Source organism: Mytilus edulis, chromosome 6, assembly GCF_963676685.1.
Source record: "Mytilus edulis chromosome 6, xbMytEdul2.2, whole genome shotgun sequence".
Taxonomy (NCBI): domain Eukaryota; kingdom Metazoa; phylum Mollusca; class Bivalvia; order Mytilida; family Mytilidae; genus Mytilus; species Mytilus edulis.
Window position 1 is genome coordinate 42,528,601 of NC_092349.1, and position 21,204 is coordinate 42,549,804.

At 31.1% G+C, this 21,204-nt stretch overlaps 1 protein-coding gene across 3 annotated transcripts in view; it reads left to right on the forward strand.

The window, feature by feature from the left end:
• LOC139527686 (uncharacterized) overlaps positions 1 to 20,706 on the forward strand; it is a 35,431-nt gene extending 14,725 nt beyond the window's left edge. For all 3 annotated transcript variants that reach the window (XM_071323281.1, XM_071323280.1, XM_071323282.1), the window contains exons 10-14: positions 5,198 to 5,308; positions 6,170 to 6,313; positions 7,218 to 7,284; positions 10,456 to 10,498; positions 20,461 to 20,706. In XM_071323281.1, the coding sequence (XP_071179382.1) occupies positions 5,198 to 5,308; positions 6,170 to 6,313; positions 7,218 to 7,284; positions 10,456 to 10,498; positions 20,461 to 20,692 (597 nt within the window). In that variant the 3' untranslated portion in view covers positions 20,693 to 20,706. The remainder of the gene's footprint in view (positions 1 to 5,197; positions 5,309 to 6,169; positions 6,314 to 7,217; positions 7,285 to 10,455; positions 10,499 to 20,460) is intronic.
• Positions 20,707 to 21,204: the final 498 nt, after the last annotated feature.

Sequence of the window (21,204 nt, forward strand, 5' to 3'; positions counted from 1 at the left end):
AAACACACTGTTAATTAATATCTAAGCTTTAGGTCGTAAATAATTATAGTTACACTGTTGTTTACAAACATTTTTCAACTTGAGATAATTCCCCTTTTTTGTCACCATTCAAAATTGTTCCTTATATTTACTTTTTTTGTTAAAAAAGATTAAATCTTTAAAGAATAGAATTCAAATACATATTAAAATATAACTTTTCATTATTTTCATACCTTTATACAATTATAAAAAAAAAGTTGAAAATTATTTTTTTCATCTAAACTTCCTTTAATTGATTAACTTTATTTTACTATACTCAAATTTCAACCCATAATCATTAGTTAATGTTTAAAGGCTAACTAGCAAGTTTCTTACTAATATTGTAGAAAGTTACTTTGAGTTGATAAGTGAGGCTGTAAATATATCAACAGAACACCAGATATTGTAACACTAATAAATCAAAAGCTTTTTAAAGTGCAATGGAATAATATATAATAAAATTTTAAATTACTTCACCAAGTGAACATGTTTTGTAAAGTTTGATTTAAATTATAAGATAAATGTCCCCTAAATACTGAAATTCAGCTCGAAAAAGTTTGTATGCGTTATGACCTGAGATTTCATTCTTCAATGCAGTCATGACCTGCATTTTCACCATCACAGGTTGACAGGTATGATTTTATGTTTCTCCTACCCTCCCATTTTAAAGGAATAGCCATCAAATAATAATGACACATTTTTAAAGTAAGTTTAAATTTAACAAAATTTTGAACACAGAGATTTTTTGGAAGGAGTTTCAAAGTATTAACATCATCAATCTATCCAATCAAAAGAAATTTGAAATTGGAACAATAAAAAGGTAAGGACAGATTTTACATATTGGCCAGCCTGCATTGTTTAAAGCTAGACAGGGACAGTACCATAAGTCAATTCCTTTTTTGCCCCTTTTGATAATATATCTCCTCATGTATTTATCTATTGCAGATAAGTTTGTGTTTTTGTTCAAGAAAAAAGGGTTATTTTGGTGGATGCTTGATTTTGTGGTTTTAACAAATTCTTCATACGAACCTACTGAAAAAAATTATTTTGTTATGCATTTGAATATTTTCTCCTATACATCTGCAATGATTTGGAGTATAATGTATATTCAACAGGAGTATTTACTTTGCATGGTACACTTCTTGTTCTGAAAGTGAGTTACCTTTATATAAACGTTTAAAGTACCTAATGGACAACTTATTGATATAAATGGAGTTGTTTCTCTTCGTATCAACAACTTGTTCATCAGTGAATATGTATTTCTTTAAAGTCTCTTTATCATGCAAGTTAATATGCCATTATATAAATTTAGACATTAAGATAAAAAAAAAACACATTATTGTCTTTGTGCTAACTACCCTTTACAGTCAGGGGCGTTACTTAAACAAGTAACTTTTTTTAGTTACTTATATAGGTAATTTTTGTTTTTAAAAAATATAAAATTACTCAATAGAGTTATTTTTAATTTCAATAGAAGCAGGGACTAAATGTAGTTTACATGAATTTTTACATCATTTTATATCATAGATTTAAGAATTTGTAAGATTTGAGAGGAGAATAGAATAAAGGGTTACTTTAAAAATAATGACAAAAAATGTTACTTGAATAAGTTATTATACCCCTGCTTTGAAAAAAAGGGGGGTATACTGTTTTACCTCTGTCTGTCCTTCCGTCAGTCCGTCAGTCTGTCAGTCAGTCCGTCCCTCCCATGAATATTTTTCATCACATTTTTCTCAGGAACTACACTACCAGGATTTCTGAAACTTGGTTTCAGGCTTGATATAAGTCAGCTATACTGTGTGATGCGTTTTCAGATTCATCACTCGACAACTTCCTGTTTACCAAACACTTGTATCATTTTTACACCTGATAGCCAAGTTGAAAATTTTTCGTCACATTTTTCTCAGGAACTGCACTACCAGGATTTCTAATATTTGGTTTCAGACTTGATATAAGTCAGCTATACCCTGTGATGCGTTTTCAGATACATCAGTCGACAACTTCCTGTTTACCGAACACTTACCATTTTATTTCATCGCATTTTTCTCAGGAACTATAATTCCAGGATTTCTGAAATTTGGTTTCAGGATTTATATAAGTTAGCTATACCGTGTGATGCGTTTTCAGATTCATCACTCGACAACTTCCTGTTTACCGAACACTACTATCATTTTACACATGATGGCCAAGTTGAAAATTTTCGTCGCATTTTTCTCAGGAACTACAATGCCAGGATTTCTGAAATTTGGTTTCAGGGTTTATAATAGTCAGCTATGCTGTGTGATGCTTTTTCAGATTCATCACTCGGCAACTTCCTGTTTACCGAACACTTACATATTTTTACACTATTAACATTATCCACTTGCGGCCGGGGTATCATCAGTGAGCAGTAGCTCACAGTTACACTTGTTTTGTACATCTTTGAACAAATCAATAATAACACTTATTTAAGGAACATATGCAATTGTTTTGGGTTACAAATTATAAATAACTTCAAGTCTTAATTAATTCAGTTTCTATCTATTTATATCTGTCTACCTTCAAGATTTTGAAGGAAAACGATATTTTAATAGTCCCGAGAGACCAACCTTTGAACAGGAAGCATTGATATCAAAGATAAGTGGGTCAGAAAAGCAATTGGTGTTTCAGAAGGATTAGATTTTTAGCTCACCTGGCCTAAAAGGCCATGTGAGCTTTTCTCATCACTTGGCGTCCGTCGTCGTCGTCGACGTCGTCGTCGTCGTTAACAATTTTTCAAACATCTTCTCCTCTGAAACTACTGAATGGATTTCAATGAAACTTAACATGATTGTTCCTTAGTATATCCTGCACAAAATGTGCGCTTCGATTTTTGATCCGTCAAAAAACATGGCCGCCGTTACTTAAAATAGAACATAGGGGTCAAATGCAGTTTTTGGCTTATATCTCAAAAACGAAAGCATTTAGAGCAAATCTGACATGGGGTAAAAATGTTCATTAGGTCAAGATCTATCAGCCCTGAAATTTTCAGATGAATCAAACAAACCATTGTTGGGTTGCTGCCACTTAATTGGTAATTTTAAGGAAATTTTGCAGTTTTTGGTCATTATCTTGAATATTATTATAGATAAAGATAAACTGTAAACAGCAAAAAAGATCAGCAAAGTAAGATCTACAAATAAGTTAATATGACCAAAATTGTCAATTGACCCCTTAAGGGGTTATTGTCCTTTAATGACAATTTTTCACAATTTGTTCATCATATTTGCTAACTTTAAAAAATCTTCTCCTCTGAAACTACTAAATGGATTTGGTTCAAACTTAGCATGATTGTTCCTTAGATTATCCTGCACAAAGTGTGTGCTTTGATTTTTGATCCGTCAAAAAACATGGCCGCCGTTACTTAAAATAGAACATAGGGGTCAAATGCAGTTTTTGGCTTATATCTCAAAAACGAAAGCATTAAGAGCAAATCTGACATGGAGTAAAAATGTTCATTAGGTCAATATCTATCAGCCCTGAAATTTTCAGATGAATCAAACATCCAATTGTTGGGTTGCTGCCACTTAATTGGTAATTTTAAGGAAATTTTGCAGTTTTTGGTCATTATCTTGAATATTATTATAGATAAAGATAAACTGTAAACAGCAAAAAAGATCAGCAAAGTAAGATCTACAAATAAGTTTATATGACCAAAATTGTCAATTGACCCCTTAAGGGGTTATTGTCCTTTAATGACAATTTTTCACAATTTGTTCATCATATTTGCTAACTTTAAAAAATCTTCTCCTCTGAAACTTTTGAATGGATTTGGTTAAAACTTAGCATGGTTGTTCCTTAGATTATCCTGCACAAAGTGTGTGCTTTGATTTTTGATCCGTCAAAAAACATGGCCGCCGTTACTTAAAATAGAACATAGGGGTCAAATGCAGTTTTTGGCTTATATCTCAAAAACGAAAGCATTAAGAGCAAATCTGACATGGAGTAAAAATGTTCATTAGGTCAATATCTATCAGCCCTGAAATTTTCAGATGAATCAAACATCCAATTGTTGGGTTGCTGCCACTTAATTGGTAATTTTAAGGAAATTTTGCAGTTTTTGGTCATTATCTTGAATATTATTATAGATAAAGATAAACTGTAAACAGCAAATATGATCAGCAAAGTAAGATCTACAAATAAGTCAATTTGACCAAAATTGTCAATTGACCTCTTTAGGAGTTATTGCCCTTTAAAGACTTTTTTCACAATTTGTTCATCATGTTGACTTACTTTAAAAAATCTTCTCTTATGAAACTGCTGTATCAATTTCAGCCAAACTTAGGCTAAATGAGTTTCAGAGTTTCAGAGTATCTAGTATAAATTTTATATTTCATTTCCTTGTATGTCAAGAAACATAGCTCCTATGGCTAAAATAGAACATAGGAGAAAATGATTTTTTTTTGCTTTTGAAGAAAATAGGACGATTCAAAGAACATTTAAATAAATTGAAAAGCCAAAATAATCATTGATGAGAGATTAAACCAAAAAAATTCAGGTGAGCGATTCAGGCTCTTGAGAGCCTCTTGTATATTTCATGGGAAAAATAACCAGATGACTGTAAAATTTTGTTAAAACAAGTAAAATTTGTAGAATTGGTCACCTATAAAAATGATATTTAGAAAAGTTACTTATATAAGTAATTTTAAAAATAGCCTCGTTTGCAACATTACTTATATAGGTAATTTTAAAAGTTACTTGTTTAAGTAATGCCCCTGACTGCTAAAGCTAATTTAAATAAATTCATCTTTGAGTACAATATGACGTTGATAATGTAAATAATATTTTTCCTGATGTCAAACTGTGACATATCAGGAAAAGATGCATTTTTATCATTCAGGCTGATTTAACTTGAAAACCAGGTCATGGACCCCTCTTTTTTAAAATGTCATTAGGTTTGATTATATGTATGAAGACTATTTAAACCATTGTTTATGAATAATGCTTTCATAATTCAAAACTTGAAGTAATTTTTTTTGTGAAACCTATTCCTTCGCACTTGTGAAATATTTTAAAAATGAACAGTAAGTAAAACAGCATGGTAAAATTACATTTATTTAGTTTGAAACATGCACTTTTGTGATTTGAAAGTAATAATGAAATAGTATGTGTAGGATCCTTCAATTTATGACAATTGACTTTTTGTAGTTATTTTTTTCAGGAGCCAGGTCTGCAGGATATATTTAATGGATTAAAGTACCCACCACTTTATCTGCTGATTAACAAAGGAATTATTAAACCAGGAAGGAATATTCTGACAGTTAATGCAAAGGTAAGATTTATACGGTATACTGTAAACTCAGAAAAAGAAGAAAAATGTGAGAATAATTGTTGTGATTATTTAGCATACAAATAATACTATCACAATTTAAAATGCAACTTTTCATTTTTGAGAAACTTAAATTATCCCATTATATTTTATGCAATGATGAAAACATAAAAAAAATCTGAATTTACAGAACTGTTTTCAGTACATTAGATATACCAAGTCAGGGATATCGCAGTTTGATGTGTTTGAGCTTTAGATTTTGCAATTTATTAAAGGACTCTCCATTTTGAGTTTTAGATGGACTTTTTTACAAACTCAGTTTTAAGAAACTAAATATTGCAAGTCTGGCAAGTTGAAATATAGTATAAATCATCACAATAAGAATTAAGAGATATGTTTTGATTGTCAATGAGACTACTCTCCACCAGAGACCAACAAAAAATTAGATAAGAAATAAACCTTAGTACATCTGACAGATGGGGCCTTCAACAGTGAGTAAAACCCATGTCACACAGCTGGTTTTAAAATGATCTGAAATGACAAAGTTGAGTATGCAATATCAATTAAACAAAAACGAGTCATACATATAATGTGATAAGTGAGGTAATTTTGGGTATCCAATATTTTCCAAGAACTCCAGCAGACATTAATAGCTATTAGATAGATATCTAGCAGTATATCTTTTAAATTCACATAATTTGCAATAAACAGAATATTGCTTTTAGCAATACTCTGGAAATATTGAGAAATTAGTAATTTTTAAATAGTATTTTTCGGATGAAATGAAAAAACATAGAACCATGTTGCACTGATGAAAATTTGGAGAGATTGTAATTTCATTTTGTTTGTAATATGATGTTTCAGGGTAAAGAATTCAGATCCTCACTTACTGAAGATGGGTACATAGAGAGCTTAGGTGGAGAATTGTTCTTGACACCAGTCAAATGGTTGGCAGCTATTCTTGGTAAACCAGTTCCTGATGTAAAGAAAAGTCAAGCTTACAAACAGGTATTCAATATTCATAACTGTTACTGTGGATACATTATTATTTGTGGGATACCAGTTTTCATGGGTTCATCAAAAAACAAAAGTACTGCAGTATTGTATTCTAACTTTTGCAAAACGAGGAAATCAAAATTAATGTGCATGAAAATATGCATTTTTTGTCAATTTGTGAAACTTGGTACCCACGAAAATTAATAAATCCACAGTTACCTACATGTCCTTTGAATTGAAAGGTTATCATTATCAATTCTTGAGGCAATAATGGTTCATGTAAATTCTCTTGACTCTGAACCCAAAGTGGTCAAGCTTAGAACTATCAAAGAATATTGCTAAATGCAAGCATTACATTGATATTATAGATTAATAGCTGCTCTAGTGAAGGCATAAATTTTCCTGAATCTAAATGAATTCTTGTTTAATCTAATTAGTTGATGTATGAATGTAAAGAGACATTGGTTTATTATGTCAATAGCAACCCATCAACTTAATTCAATAATTGAACAAAAATTAAACCAAACAATAGATAAACCTGCTGTCTTTTAAAATGATAAAAATATGTTCATGCACCTTGCCAAGTCATACATATGTGTATAATGAATGAAGGGTATAAAAAAGAATATGTTTGTTTGCCCTAACCCTTCATACCCAGAAAAAAGCTGCCTACTCATGATCAGAATCTTTAAAAAAAAAAAAAAAAAGCTAAAGGCATGAAGACTAAAAAATATCTGACTCTTCAATTTCTCTTTACTAAAAAAAAGAAAATGTCTACCAACCTAACTACACACTTGTCTCTTCCTTGGAGTTGGGTTTGGGCAAACCAAAATATTTTTAAGTGTGATCCAATATAACTGACATACTCGTTATTGGTTCCTGTACCACAAGATTTTAAATTGATTGTTTTTTACAGGTTCATTACAGAGGGATGTCATTGATAAGTATCTTAAAAGAACCCACCTTAGTAGTACATGATGAAGGTAGGCATATGAAATAGAAAATATTGAATTCCTTTCTTATCTTACTAGGGGTAAAACCTGTTTTATTGAAACAATATAGAAAGATATAATACAGCCTCTATTATAACTACATGATCAATTATATGTTGGAGATGGTAGAACCTCTGAAAAATACTGCTTTAAATTTCCAAATAAAGTGAAATATTGCTTTGATTTGGATGATTCTTTACCAGAAAAAATGTCTATTATGGTAAATTTTAGAATTTTTTTTATGCCCCCTTCTTATTGGAGGGAGGATTGCATGAGCTTTACTCTAATCTGTCTGTATGACAACATAATATGACATCGATACAGCACAAATAAATACAAGAACACTCAGGACAGAGAAATACATAAATAAATAATTACATTAGATGTATGTTTCATTATAACACGTTATTCTGATTAGGTCGTGTCTGTTTTTTTCTTTGTTTTGCGTCAACTGATTCTGAGAAAACCTACCAGGCAGCAAGGAAAAAAAACACACACAAAGAAAATAACACAAGAGTCTGCTTAAGTTCTAGACTGATTAACAGTGACTTTAGATCAATACTGTCATATCTAAGTGAAAGAGCAAACATGACAAACAGGAAATTTAGCAATGTACAAACTTGATATGACTATATTCTGAGAAATGGCCTTGGTATTTTAAACATTTCCCATTTATACTGAAGCCTTTGAGAAGAGACATACTTTGATCTGAGATGTGTCATGTTGTATTAAAACCTATGTATAATCAATAATTCCCTGTATCAAATCAATAATGCTTTAAGCATGAATTATCTCCCATTTGCAGAGTTATCTTCCTATAATTGGAATACTTTATGTAAACTTTTTGGCAATATATTAATATTTTGTTCTGCATACTTTTTATACCCCACGCAACGAAGTTGCAGAGGGTATAATGTTTTTGACCTGTCCGTCTGTCCGTCAGTCCGTCCGTCCGTCAGTCCGTCCGTCCGTCCGTCAGTCCGTCCGTCCGTCCGTCAGTCCGTCAGTCCGTCAGTCCTGTTTCTTGTCATCGCAACTCCTCTCAAACCACACAACAGAATTTCACGAAACCTTTTCAGATAATAAGGACATACTATGTAGTTGTGCATATCGACGGGAAATTGCGATTCAATTTTTTTTCTAGGAGTTACGCCCCTTTGAACTTATTTACTTTAATGTACTACTGCAACAGTTTGTCATCGCAACTCCTCTCAAACCACACAACAGAATTTCACGAAACCTTTTCAGATAATAAGGACATACTATGTAGTTGTGCATATCGACGGGAAATTGCGATTCAATTTTTTTTCTAGGAGTTACGCCCCTTTGAACTTATTTACTTTAATGTACTACTGCAACAGTTTGTCATCGCAACTCCTCTCAAACCACACAACAGAATTTCATGAAACCTTTTCAGATAATAAGGACATACTATGTCGTTGTGCATATCGACGGGAAATTGCCATTCAATTTTTTTTCTAGGAGTTACGCCCCTTTGAACTTATTTACTTTAATGTACTACTGCAACAGTTTGTCATCGCAACTCCTCTCAAACCACACAACAGAATTTCACGAAACCTTTTCAGATAATAAGGACATACTATGTAGTTGTGCATATCGACGGGAAATTGCGATTCAATTTTTTTTCTAGGAGTTACGCCCCTTTGAACTTATTCACTTTAATGTACTACTGCAACAGGTTGTCATCGCAACTCCTCTCAAACCACACAACAGAATTTCACGAAACTTTGTAGATAATAAGGACATACTATGTATATTGACAGGAAATTATTATTCAATATTTTTTCTTATACAATTTTTTTTTCTTATACTTATTTAATTTCTCCAATGACAATGTGGGGACGTGGGGTATGTGAGCGTGCTCACTAAGGTTCTTTAATTTTTTCAGAAAATAAACTAATGAAATTATGTTTTATGTCTTAATATCTTGTGGAATTAAAAATGTGCATACTAATTTATCCTATCTTATCAGACAGTAGATATCATTTATAGAAATTTATTAGAAATATTTGCAAAAACTACTATTTTTCATTTAAAAAAGTATAAAAATTTATTTCAATTATAAAATAAGATAACTGTGCAAATTGGAGGTAACTCTTGCTTCAAGCAAGTAAGGAACGCCTACTGTAAGACCTGTACCAAGGAAGAACCATTACAGTGAAATTGGTTGATCTTTTCAATATCAAATTTAGTGAATCTTAATATTAAATAAAAGCTCTGATACATTCAAATGTTGTATTAATTGAAAACAATTCTTAAAACAAAATTTAATACAAATAAATCAAAACTTAACATGAGAACTAAAGTATAAACTTAACAGGAGAATTAAAGTATTGGCTGAATATTTTTAACAGCATTTTATTTAAAGCGCAAAATAGATTTGAGTATAAGAATACACAAAAACATGGCTGGAAAAACCCGGAAAATACGGATTTTCTACTGACGAACAAAAAAAAGTTTGTGTTTGTTTTTGACACAAATTGGCCGAAAACCTACCCGCACGCGGACGCAAAACAAATAAATAAACAACTATGGCCTTAGCTTTCTGCACATCACATGTTATTCCTTAATAAGCAATTGCATTACACAATAAAACTTATCATTCATGATAACACGAGGTCCCACAATAAAGTGCACAGGTGAATTAGATAAAAATGATTCATGTTTTCATGGTCCTAGCTAAAAAAATGTAATTATAAGTATTGAATGCTTCTTTTTGTAACATCATAGGGTTGTAAAAGCGTTGATCTTGCTCACATTTTTTAGAATGAAGTGCTTCCACGCTTCATACAAACTGTACTTCGGTCAACGCTTTTACACCCCAATGAAGTTACAAAAAGAGGCATTCAATTCTTAAATAATATAACTGAACATTTTGATATGTTAACCTCAGAATAACAAGGAATACCTCACATTAATTTGGGACAGTACACAAAACAGAGTAATAGAGTTATGTATGTCACAAGAGTTTATCCACTCCTCAAAAAGAGACATCACAGGAAAATTTATAAAAATTAGATATAAATCAAGATTAAGTTTGTAATTATGTTATATGATGTATTTTTATAACAATTACAAGAATATAAATATAGAATTGTGAAATATTCATAAAATATTCAAAATTACTTTATTGCTTTTCAGAAGATGACAACAGTCAAGATGAAAACAAAGAAATAGACAACAAGTAAGATCACATTATTTATAAATTTACTAAAGTTTTGAATTATGAACCTCATTATAGTTCCTTGAGAATATTTCACAGAAAAAAAACCTTTTTTTAAACTTGGAATTGGTAATTTAATTCATCATGTAGGTGGGTAAGTTGTAACATATACATTTTCTATCATAGTAAGTAGTCTCATCTTAGTATCTTAAGATGGAAATGAAAATTGACAAAAATAAAAACATCAATCTAATTAAAAACCGATCTCTCATCGCTCCTGTTTCTGATATGTCGCGTGGGAGATCTAACGAAACCCGCTTTGAGGTCACATGTGAGTGACCTCGTAGGTGTGTCTTTTTCGACCAATGAAATCGAGTCTTCCACGCTCTTGAAAGTTTAACATTAGGCAAAGGGATGTAACTCATTTTATTTACGACGAAATCGTCAGTCAAAATAATTCATAAACTTTTTTGATTGGCTTATTAATAGGTCGTCAACTCATTTGCATATCTTTATAAATTCATAACTTTTAGTTCACTCACATGTGACCTCAAAGCCGGTTTCGTTAGATCTTCCACGCGACATATCCGAAACAGGAGCGATGAGAGATCGGTTTTTAATTAGATTGTAAAAACATGGCCTTAAAATTCAGGCATCAAGTTAAGATACAAAATAAATGACTGTCTCCCTGAGTGATAGTAATTTTGTTATATGGTTTGAAATCTCATCTTCATATACTAAACTTGATGCTGAAATAGTCATTGGGTCTGTTTATATTCCACAATAAAACACAAAATATAGTTCACCCAACGCCTTTCGCGAAATCGAAACTGATATTCTAAAATTTTCAACTAAATGCAAATATATGTGCTTAAATGGTGATTTCAACAGTAGAACATCGACTGATGCTGATTTTATCCCAACTGATGGAAATGATATTTCTGATATTCTGAATTTACCGGAAATCACAGAAAACGACACCTATAAATTCGAAATCTACAACATACCGATAGCAAGAAATAATAAAGATAAAACAAAAAATAATTATGGGAAACTATTACTTGATTTATGCAAATTTACAAATATGTATATTATAAACGGCCGCATAGGAGAAAATATGGCAGGGGAACGGACGAGCAAAAATGCTGCAGTTGTTGATTATTTCATAGGGTCGCTAGATTTTATTAACATTATCTCAAATTCGAAAGTTTTAGATTTTAGTTGTTTATATTCCGATATCCACAGCCCTATAGATATAGATGTCGACATAAATAAATGTACATGTGAATATGGATCTGTGCCGATTAATTCGATGAGCGGAAAGAAAATAAAGAAATGGGATATAAACAAGAAAGAAGATTTTATTATAAATTTAGACAGAGAAAAGATTTCTGAATTAGAAAATTATCTTGAACAAACCAAATCTTTTCCTGCTGATTCGAACATTATTAACAAAGCTGTAGAAAATATTACGAACATATTTGTTACTTCTGCAAAGAAAACATTCGGAACATTAAAAAACAAGTCAAAGAACGAAAATACCCCTCAGAGTACAAGATCACAAGATGAAAAACCATGGTTTAACATAGATTGTAGAATTGCTAGGAAAAATGCGAGAAAATACAGAAGAAAATATAAATTAAACAAATCCATTGTAAACCAGGAATATAAAAAACGCAGTGAAAGACAATACAAAAATACCATGAACAGAAATATAAAAAAGTATAGGAAAAATGTGCCGAATGATATGAAAAATATGAAAACCAAGAACTCAAAAGATTACTGGAAAATTCTAAATGGAGGCTCTAGGAAGAAACAACCAAATATTTCAATTGAAAAACTTTATGATTTCTTCAAAAATTTAAATCAAGGAAATATAGAAGAAGAACAAGAGCTAAACCACGAAGAGATTGAAAGAAATATCGAAAATAATTTATTAAATGAAATGATTACGCCCGATGAAATAATAAAAAATATAAAAAACTTGAAAAATAACAAGGCAAGCGGTGATGACCTGATTATAAACGAATTCTTCAAAGCTACGTGTGCTTCAACAGAAATCATTAATATCTTTGTAAAGTTATTCAATCTTATATTTGATACAGGAATCATACCAGACAGTTGGTTATCTGGAAATATACACCCTTTATTTAAAAATAAAGGAAATCAACAAGATCTGCAAAATTATAGACCTATCACTATTCTTAGCTGTTTTGGAAAACTTTTTACGTCCATACTAAATGAACGATTAACGAAATATTTTGAGAACTTTTCAATAATACATAACAATGAAAGTGGCTTTAGGAAAAAATATTCAACAACAGATAACATATTTATATTACAAAGTCTCTTCGACCTAGCTAGATCGCAAAAGAAAAAGTTATTCTGTGTTTTTATTGATTTTGCTAAGGCGTTCAACACAGTTTGGAGAAACAGCCTATGGTTTAAGATGGCATTGAATCACATTGATGGAAAAATGCATACAGTAATACAGAGTATGTACAACAATATAAAATCAAGAGTTATATACAATAATCAAAAATCTGATTTTTTCCCATGTAACACTGGAGTTAGACAAGGGGAAAATCTTTCCCCTCTATTATTCTCTTTATATATTAATGACCTCACTGATTTTTTGCTATCTCATAATGTGAAAGGTTTGTCATCAATATCGAACTCCCTTGAAACTAGCCTCAATATCTATTTAAAGCTGTTCATTTTATTATATGCCGATGATACTGTTCTAATGTCAGAAACAAAGGAAGACCTTCAAATGCAATTAAATTGCTTCAGTGAATATTGTGATACTTGGAAACTTAAAGTAAATACATCTAAGACTAAAGTTTTAATTTTCTCTAAAGGAAGACAGCCTAATAATATTAATTTCATTTATGAAGAAAATGAAATTGAAATAGTGAAAGAATATAACTACCTTGGACTATTGTTAACAAGATCCATATCCTTCAGAAAAAGCAAGAAAAGCTATGTACAACGTTATTAAAAAAGGAAGGCAGTGTAATTTATCAATTGAATGCCAATTAGAGTTATTTGACAAACTGGTGAAACCAATTCTTCTATACGGATGTGAAGTATGGGGATTTGGAAAAAATGACATTATTGAACAAGTTCATCTCGAATTTTTAAAGCATTTACTACACCTCAAGAGATCTACCCCAAGCATGATTGTGTACAGTGAAACTGGACGATACCCATTGGAAATAAGCATTAAATGTCGAATGATAACATATTGGTGCAGGCTGCTTATAGATGAAAACAAGTTATCATCAATATTATACAAATTTGTATATTCCCGATATCACACAAACAATGATGATATTTTATGGATAAAGAACATTAAAAATATATTGGACAATCCCGGATTTTCAAACTTATTTTATGTGCAAAATACAGACCTCACCAAATGGTTACTAAAAAGTATCAAACTTAGATTAATTGACCAGTTTAAACAGATTTGGAACTCAGCTATTCAGAACACATCAAAATGCATTACATATAGGCTCTTTAAGGAACATTTTGAATTTGAGAATTATTTCAACATCATAAATGACCGAGATATATATACACTTTGTAAATTCCGAACATCGAATCATTCACTGCCAATAGAAAAGAGGAGATGGTATAACATTGAAAGAAGTGATAGAAAATGTTCAATATGTACAAAAAGAGATATCGGAGACGAATACCACTATATTTTTGTTTCCCCGGCTTTACAAGATGAAAGAAGAAGATTTATTCCAAATGGATTAATACCAAGACATAACATTTTTACATTCAACAAACTGTTTAATTAAAAAAAACCAAAAACACTAAGAAACCTCTGCAATTTTATAAGATGTATTAATAGTAAGCTCACTCCTTCTTAACAACCATAATTTATTTAACATACTTATAGAAAGTATTTCTTTATACAATTTTAGCTTTTACATTTGACTATACAAGTCTATATATATATTCTTTTATATGTTATCTCATCCGAAATTTAGAATTTTATGCATTTTTAATGCATTTTTACTTTTTATGTATACTAATTTTTTTTAACTTCTCTGTAACCTTTGTACTTGCATGGTTTTATGAGAATAAACTATCTTCTTATTATTAAAGGTTAATTGTTAAAACTATTACATTTGTAATTTCAAACCTTATTATTATAATATTTTCTTGAGAATATTTCATAGAAAAACATTTTATTAAACTTGGAATTAGTAATCTGATTCTTTATGTAGGCAGGAAAAGTTGTAACATTTGTAATTTCAAAATTACTTTTCAGTTTAGTACTAATTAAATAGTTTTTTTAATGAAAATTTGGTAATTCATTTGGCTATTAAAAACAAAGCTAAGAAGGCAGCTGAGGTTGATTGGTGAAATAACTGGAGAACTGTTCATCCAATCCTTTTCAAATTTTTATATGTTGTTTCTCATAACAAAAGGGTGGTCAGGATTGGTGTTGACCCTTTCTACTTTTCAGTTCTGGAGTTATGACCCTTGATTTTATAATGACTCTAATAAATGATATAAAAACTTTTATTAAAATTTAATGGGTTGTGGTTATTTAAATGTTTAAGAAAAATTACTTGAACATTTAAATGAAATATCCAATTTAAAGTGTATACATGGTGGGGTCAAACACAAAGTGCCTTGCTTCCCTGTCTCTCTTCCGCCCCTCCCCCCCCCCCCATGTATGCAGGGAAAGTTGTAACATATACATTTTCTAACAAAAGAGCAGAATTCAATGTCTTGTTGTAACTAGTCTCATCATAGCATTTAAATATGCAAATGAAAATTGACAAAATTAAAACTTGGCCTTGAATTTTGCATCATGTTAGATACAAAACAATTGTCTGTCTGCCAATGGAACAGTGTATATTTACTTATTAAATAGTTTTTTTTATGAAAATTTGGTAATTCATTTGGCTATTAAACACAAAGCTAAGAAGGCAGCTGAGGTTGTTTGGTGCAATAACTGGAGAACTGTTCAACCAATCCTTTTCAAATTTTTATATGTTGTTTCTCATAACAAAAGGGTGGTCAGGATTGGTGTTGACCCTTTCTACTTTTCAGTTCTGGAGTTATGACCCTTGATTTTATAATGACTCTAATAAATGATATAAAAACGCTTGTTTGCTGTCTTTTGTTCTTTCTGAGTTTAATTGTAGCTTACATTGGTTTATTTTTTCAAAAAGTCATTGCCGTTTTATCAAAGTGGTTTCTTTCCAATTTATGAAAAACAAATATGACAGACATGAACCAACAACAACTACTGAACTTCAGTCTTCTGACTTGGGACCGGCACATAGAGAATGCTTATGATTGGAATTTTTAAAATTATGTACCAAATGATAGTTTTTACCTTTTTTTATGGTTCAAAACATCATTGTGTGTAATTACATGTATTATATTCTCGGGTGAAAGTTTCTGATAAAGGTAGTTAACTATGAGGTGTTGATCACCTTAGGGCTTTTCCAGAATTAATTGTATGGAGAGGGGGGAGGAAGGCACTTTTATTAAAATTTGATGGGTTGTGGTTATTTAAGAAAAATTGCTTGAACATTTAAATGAAATATCCAATTTAAAGTGTATGCATGGTGGGGTCAAATAAAAAGTGCCTTGCTTGACCCTCTCCACCCATTTACTTTTGGAACAGCCCTAAACTTAAAACTTGGGTAAAATTGCCAATAATACAACTATCCAATGAAGTCCAAATGTGTGCATTTATTATTGCCAATTATTGCCATTTTGTCATACTATAATGCAATTTAAATTTTTGTGATATTGAGAACAACACTTTAATTCATATATTATATAAACCTGTCACATTTTTTCAAAAAATAAAAACATCACAATAATTTCTGAATTCACAGCTTGGAAATGACTGTGGTTTTCAGGAATCAGCCTTGATCAACTCCTTTTAACTTTTATTTAATTTTAGTGATTAAATTTCATTACATACCACTAGCTGTAATATTATAATGTTTACATAGGATAACAGTTAAAATTTGAGGTTTTTTGTAGCTTTTTTTTCATATTCAACATTAAATCTACAACTTCAAGTATATAGTGTTTTATGACCTTTTAACTTATTTGTAAGGCTGTTGTAGGATCATAAAGTGTAAACTGTTTATGAGTTCACATACCCGTAGCCAGGGGGGTTTAGACGAACCACCCCCGTTGAAACCAAATAAGCACTGTTAAAGTCAACGTTCTGTTCAAATTGTGACTGTTTAATAAAGTCGAGTTTATGAGTACAAATACCCCCCCTTGGAAATTCCTGGCTACGGGCCTGGTACACAATTGAAAACTTACATTTCTTTCCAAAAAAAACTCAAGTTCACAACAGAGGATTTCAATTCAATATTTAGTACAGAATATTAAGATTTAATGATTCAAACAGCTATTAATTTGACATTTAAAACAATGAAGGTGAATGTTTCATTACTCAGTCAGCTAAAACCATGATCAATTTTATGTAAAAAAATTAAGGTCAAGACTACATGCATATATGATTCAAACAATTCCTTATAAGTTTGACATTTAAAACAACAAAAATCAAGACTAGATGTCAGCTTCTTATATCATAGATGTAATAAAAAAATATTTAAGCTTTTCTCTTGTTCTAAAAAGTGCAATTAGTCTTGATAAAACAGAAAAAAATGTCATTATCTTAAGGTTGCAGTCTTGTAATTGAGCAGTCAATAATTGAGCAGAGTCAATTACAAGGCTTATATATAATAAGGCTTACATGCAAAACAGCTGATCTTTGAAAATAAAAGAAAAAAAAATGGTACATAGAAAAAAATTGTCATGTTCATATTATGTATGTACTAATGTGAAATCGTGATTTAATCAAGAAAAAAAGTGGGTCATGCCACGAAGAATAAAAAGTAACATAACCCTGGCCTCAAAACAATATTTTTCTACTTTCTGTTTGCTGTTTTTACTAAGCCGCACTACCTCCAGTAAACATTATAGTATCCTCCCACTTTCCTGGATTGATATCCCCAAAAAAAGATAGAAGATTTTTTTTAAATCTATATATATATATGTTTCACTTTGATACTATATATGCCCTTGAATTTTTACTAGGTAACATTTTTGTTCGCTTTGGGGATTCCGTATATCGTCAGATTATCAGAATTCCAATGGGGACTAACTGTGCACCACTTATTGCGGACCTGTTTTTGTATTGCTATGAGTTACAATTTATGACAAAAATAAGCAAAGACCCATCGAAACAACATCTGATAAACAAATTTAATAATACTTTTAGATATTTGGATGATATTTTGGCTCTCAATAATGATGACTTCAGTATGTATATTAAAGAAATTTATCCTGTTGAACTTACTTTAAATAAAGCTAATACTAACAATGACCACTGCCCTTTCCTCGATCTTGATATCTATATCACTAACGGAAAGCTGAATACTAAAATTTATGATAAAAGAGATGATTTTTCATTTCCTATCGTTAATTATCCATTTTTAGATGGTGACGTTCCCTTGTCACCATCTTACAGTGTTTATATATCTCAACTTGTACGATTTGCTCGTGTATGTAACAATGTTTTAGATTTTAACGAGAGAAATTTATGTATTACTGAAAAATTATTACACCAGGGTTTTCGATATCACAAACTAGTCAAAGCATTTACTAAATTTTATCATCGGTATAAGGACATCATTCATAAATATAGCTCAACATGCAGACTTCTTATACGTTCAGGTATTTCACATCCAATTTTTTATGGAAATATTCTTTATAAAGCACAAAGGTGTCAGTATTCACCTCAAAAACTAACAAAACCTTTGAATAGACTTATTAAGAAGGGATATAGTTACGATACTGTTGTCAGGTCATTAAAGATTGCATATTTTGGCGTTAATATTGATTCACTTATAGGGTCTTTGCATCGGAACTAAACACATTTATTCAAAAACCAGTTGTTGGCATGACACGGGTTATGTTCTTCTCATATATGTTATGATGGTATGATACTAAACCCCTAACTGGAAGGATTGTGCCTGATGTTCATATGATAATCTTTCAGTCAGTTTAATTGAAGTCTGGAGCTGGCATGTCAGTTAACTAACTGCTAGTAGTCTGTTGTTATTTATGTATTATTGTCATTTTGTTTATTTTCTTTGGTTACATCTTCTGACATCAGACTCGGACTTCTCTTGAACTGAATTTTAATGTGCATATTGTTATGCGTTTACTTTTCTACATTGGCTAGAGGTATAGGGGGAGGGTTGAGATCTCACAAACATGTTTAACCCTGCCGCATTTTTGCGCCTGTCCCAAGTCAGGAGCCTCTGGCCTTTGTTAGTCTTGTATTATTTTAATTTTAGTTTCTTGTGTACAATTTGGAAATTAGTATGGCGTTCATTATCACTGAACTAGTATATATTTGTTTAGGGGCCAGTTGAAGGACGCCTCTGGGTGCCGGAATTTCTCGCTACATTGAAGACCTGTTGGTGACCTTCTGCTGTTGTTTTTTTCTATGGTCGGGTTGTTGTCTCTTTGGCACATTCCTCAATTCCATTCTCAATTTTATTCAATTTAGCATAAACTTTAAATCAAACAGAAAAAATTGTGTTCAAAAAAATTTAGAAAAACTGGACTTTTTTGTAGGTGCAGTGTTGGAATAAAATCTTAATTGCATCTATTTTTCTGTCATAAAATTGAAACCTAATATCACTGTTTTTGTAAATGGGAATATGAGTTGCTGTTCTACTTTGATTTTTTTTGGCTGATAAATGAAAACACTTCTATTTAAAACACTTCTATGTAAAACACTTCTATGTAAATGAATAATCACAAAGAAGCATGGTCATACTTATAAAACTATAGCTAGGGGAGACAATTCTTATCTGGTATTTGTAAGAAGTAATTAGATACTTATACATCATGCAAAATGTCATAAAATGAAAAAAATGATGCAACCAAACATCTGCAATGATAAGAGTATAGAAAAGTGATAAATAAATGTAAATGTATCGGAGACTATAAATTTAAATGATCTTCCATCAAGACACAATTTCTTAAAATGACAAATATTAATTCAGATTATAACATAGCAAAAGTTAACCATTGTCATAGTTCACAAATTGGACAGACAAAGATTGTCATTTATATATATATATAGATATTCAGCATATAATGAAAGATTATTCTTAGATTGCATCCTTTGAAATTTCATAAAGTATAACACACTTAAAATATTTGAAAATGATATAAGAAATTTTGTCCAGCAACAACCAAAACAGTTGAAGTTGATCTTGTCCTGATTGATGGAAAAAAGTCAGTCTGAGAATTCCCAGGTAGAAAAGTGTATCTCAATTTTACTATTGAATGATTGAAAGGAAATTATGTATAATAACCATGCATGTTTAACTTTTATTATCAGAAAATAGTCTTTGGGGTTGGTTTTTTTTCAGCAAAAAAGGCTCCTTAAAGGTTACACTTATCATTCAAAGCATGAATTATTAAAAAGATATTCAGTTATACAGTGATACATATATTATATATATATATACAACTCGTCTATAAAACATCAACCCAACAATGTTAGATCTGTAAATTTTGCTTTCGCAAATTTTTGGTTCTTCCCTTGCCGGGATTTGAACCCATGCTACTGTGATATCGTGACACCAAATCGCCTGCACTGCAGCCGTCCCGCTAGACCACACGACCACCTGGGCTCTAAAAAAAAGAGCTTTCGCTGGCCGTGTGTTACCTTTCCTCGTCAGTTTTAATCTAGCGGCATACTACAGTACATGATATAGAAGGCATGAAGATGTTATATTTTTACAGATCAGCTAAATTATCTATAGTAAAGGATCCTACAAATTAATGTAATATACAGTCACAGAAAATAATAATATTTATATATATATATATATATACGCAAGATGAACAATTTTTATGGCTAATTTAAACTATCACGATAGCAATATATATTTCAGGTGTGATGATACTACTCCACTAAGCCAGTCTAGCTTCAATGATAAAGTTCTTAACACAGTCCACCATTCAACTGGAAGTTTAAAGATCATGTTACACATGTCCAACATTAAACTTTTGGATGTCACAGATTTTACCAATGACAATGATTTACCAGAAAATTTCTGGAATGATGACTTCTGTAAAGTTAAACTTAGTGAAGATTTGTGGAAAGATGTGGACAATTGGAATTAAAATATGTCACATAAGTTTTTGCTAATATCAATCTAAAATTTGAAGTCTATTCGAACAAACTCAAAAGCCTATTTTCATATTACTGACTTTTGACTGGATTTTAAGCTCACCTGGCCCAAAGGGCCAAGTGAACTATTCTCACCACTTGGCGTCCGTCTTCCTTTGTTGTCTGTTAACTTTTACAAAAATCTTCTTCTCTAAAACTACTGGGCCAAATTGAACCAAACTTGGCCACAATCATCATTGGGGTATCTAGTGTAAAAAATGTGTCCGGTGACCTGGCCAACCAACCAAGATGGCCGCCATGGCTAAAAATAGAACATAGGGGTAAAATGTAGATTTTGGCTTATATCTCTGAAACCAATGCATATAGAGCAAATCTGACGTGGGTAAAATTGTTTATCAGGTCAAGATCTATCTGCCCTGAAATTTTCAGATGAATCAGACAACTGGTTGTTAGGTTGCTGCCCATGAGTTTGTAATTTTAAGGAAATTTTGCCGTTTTTGGTTAT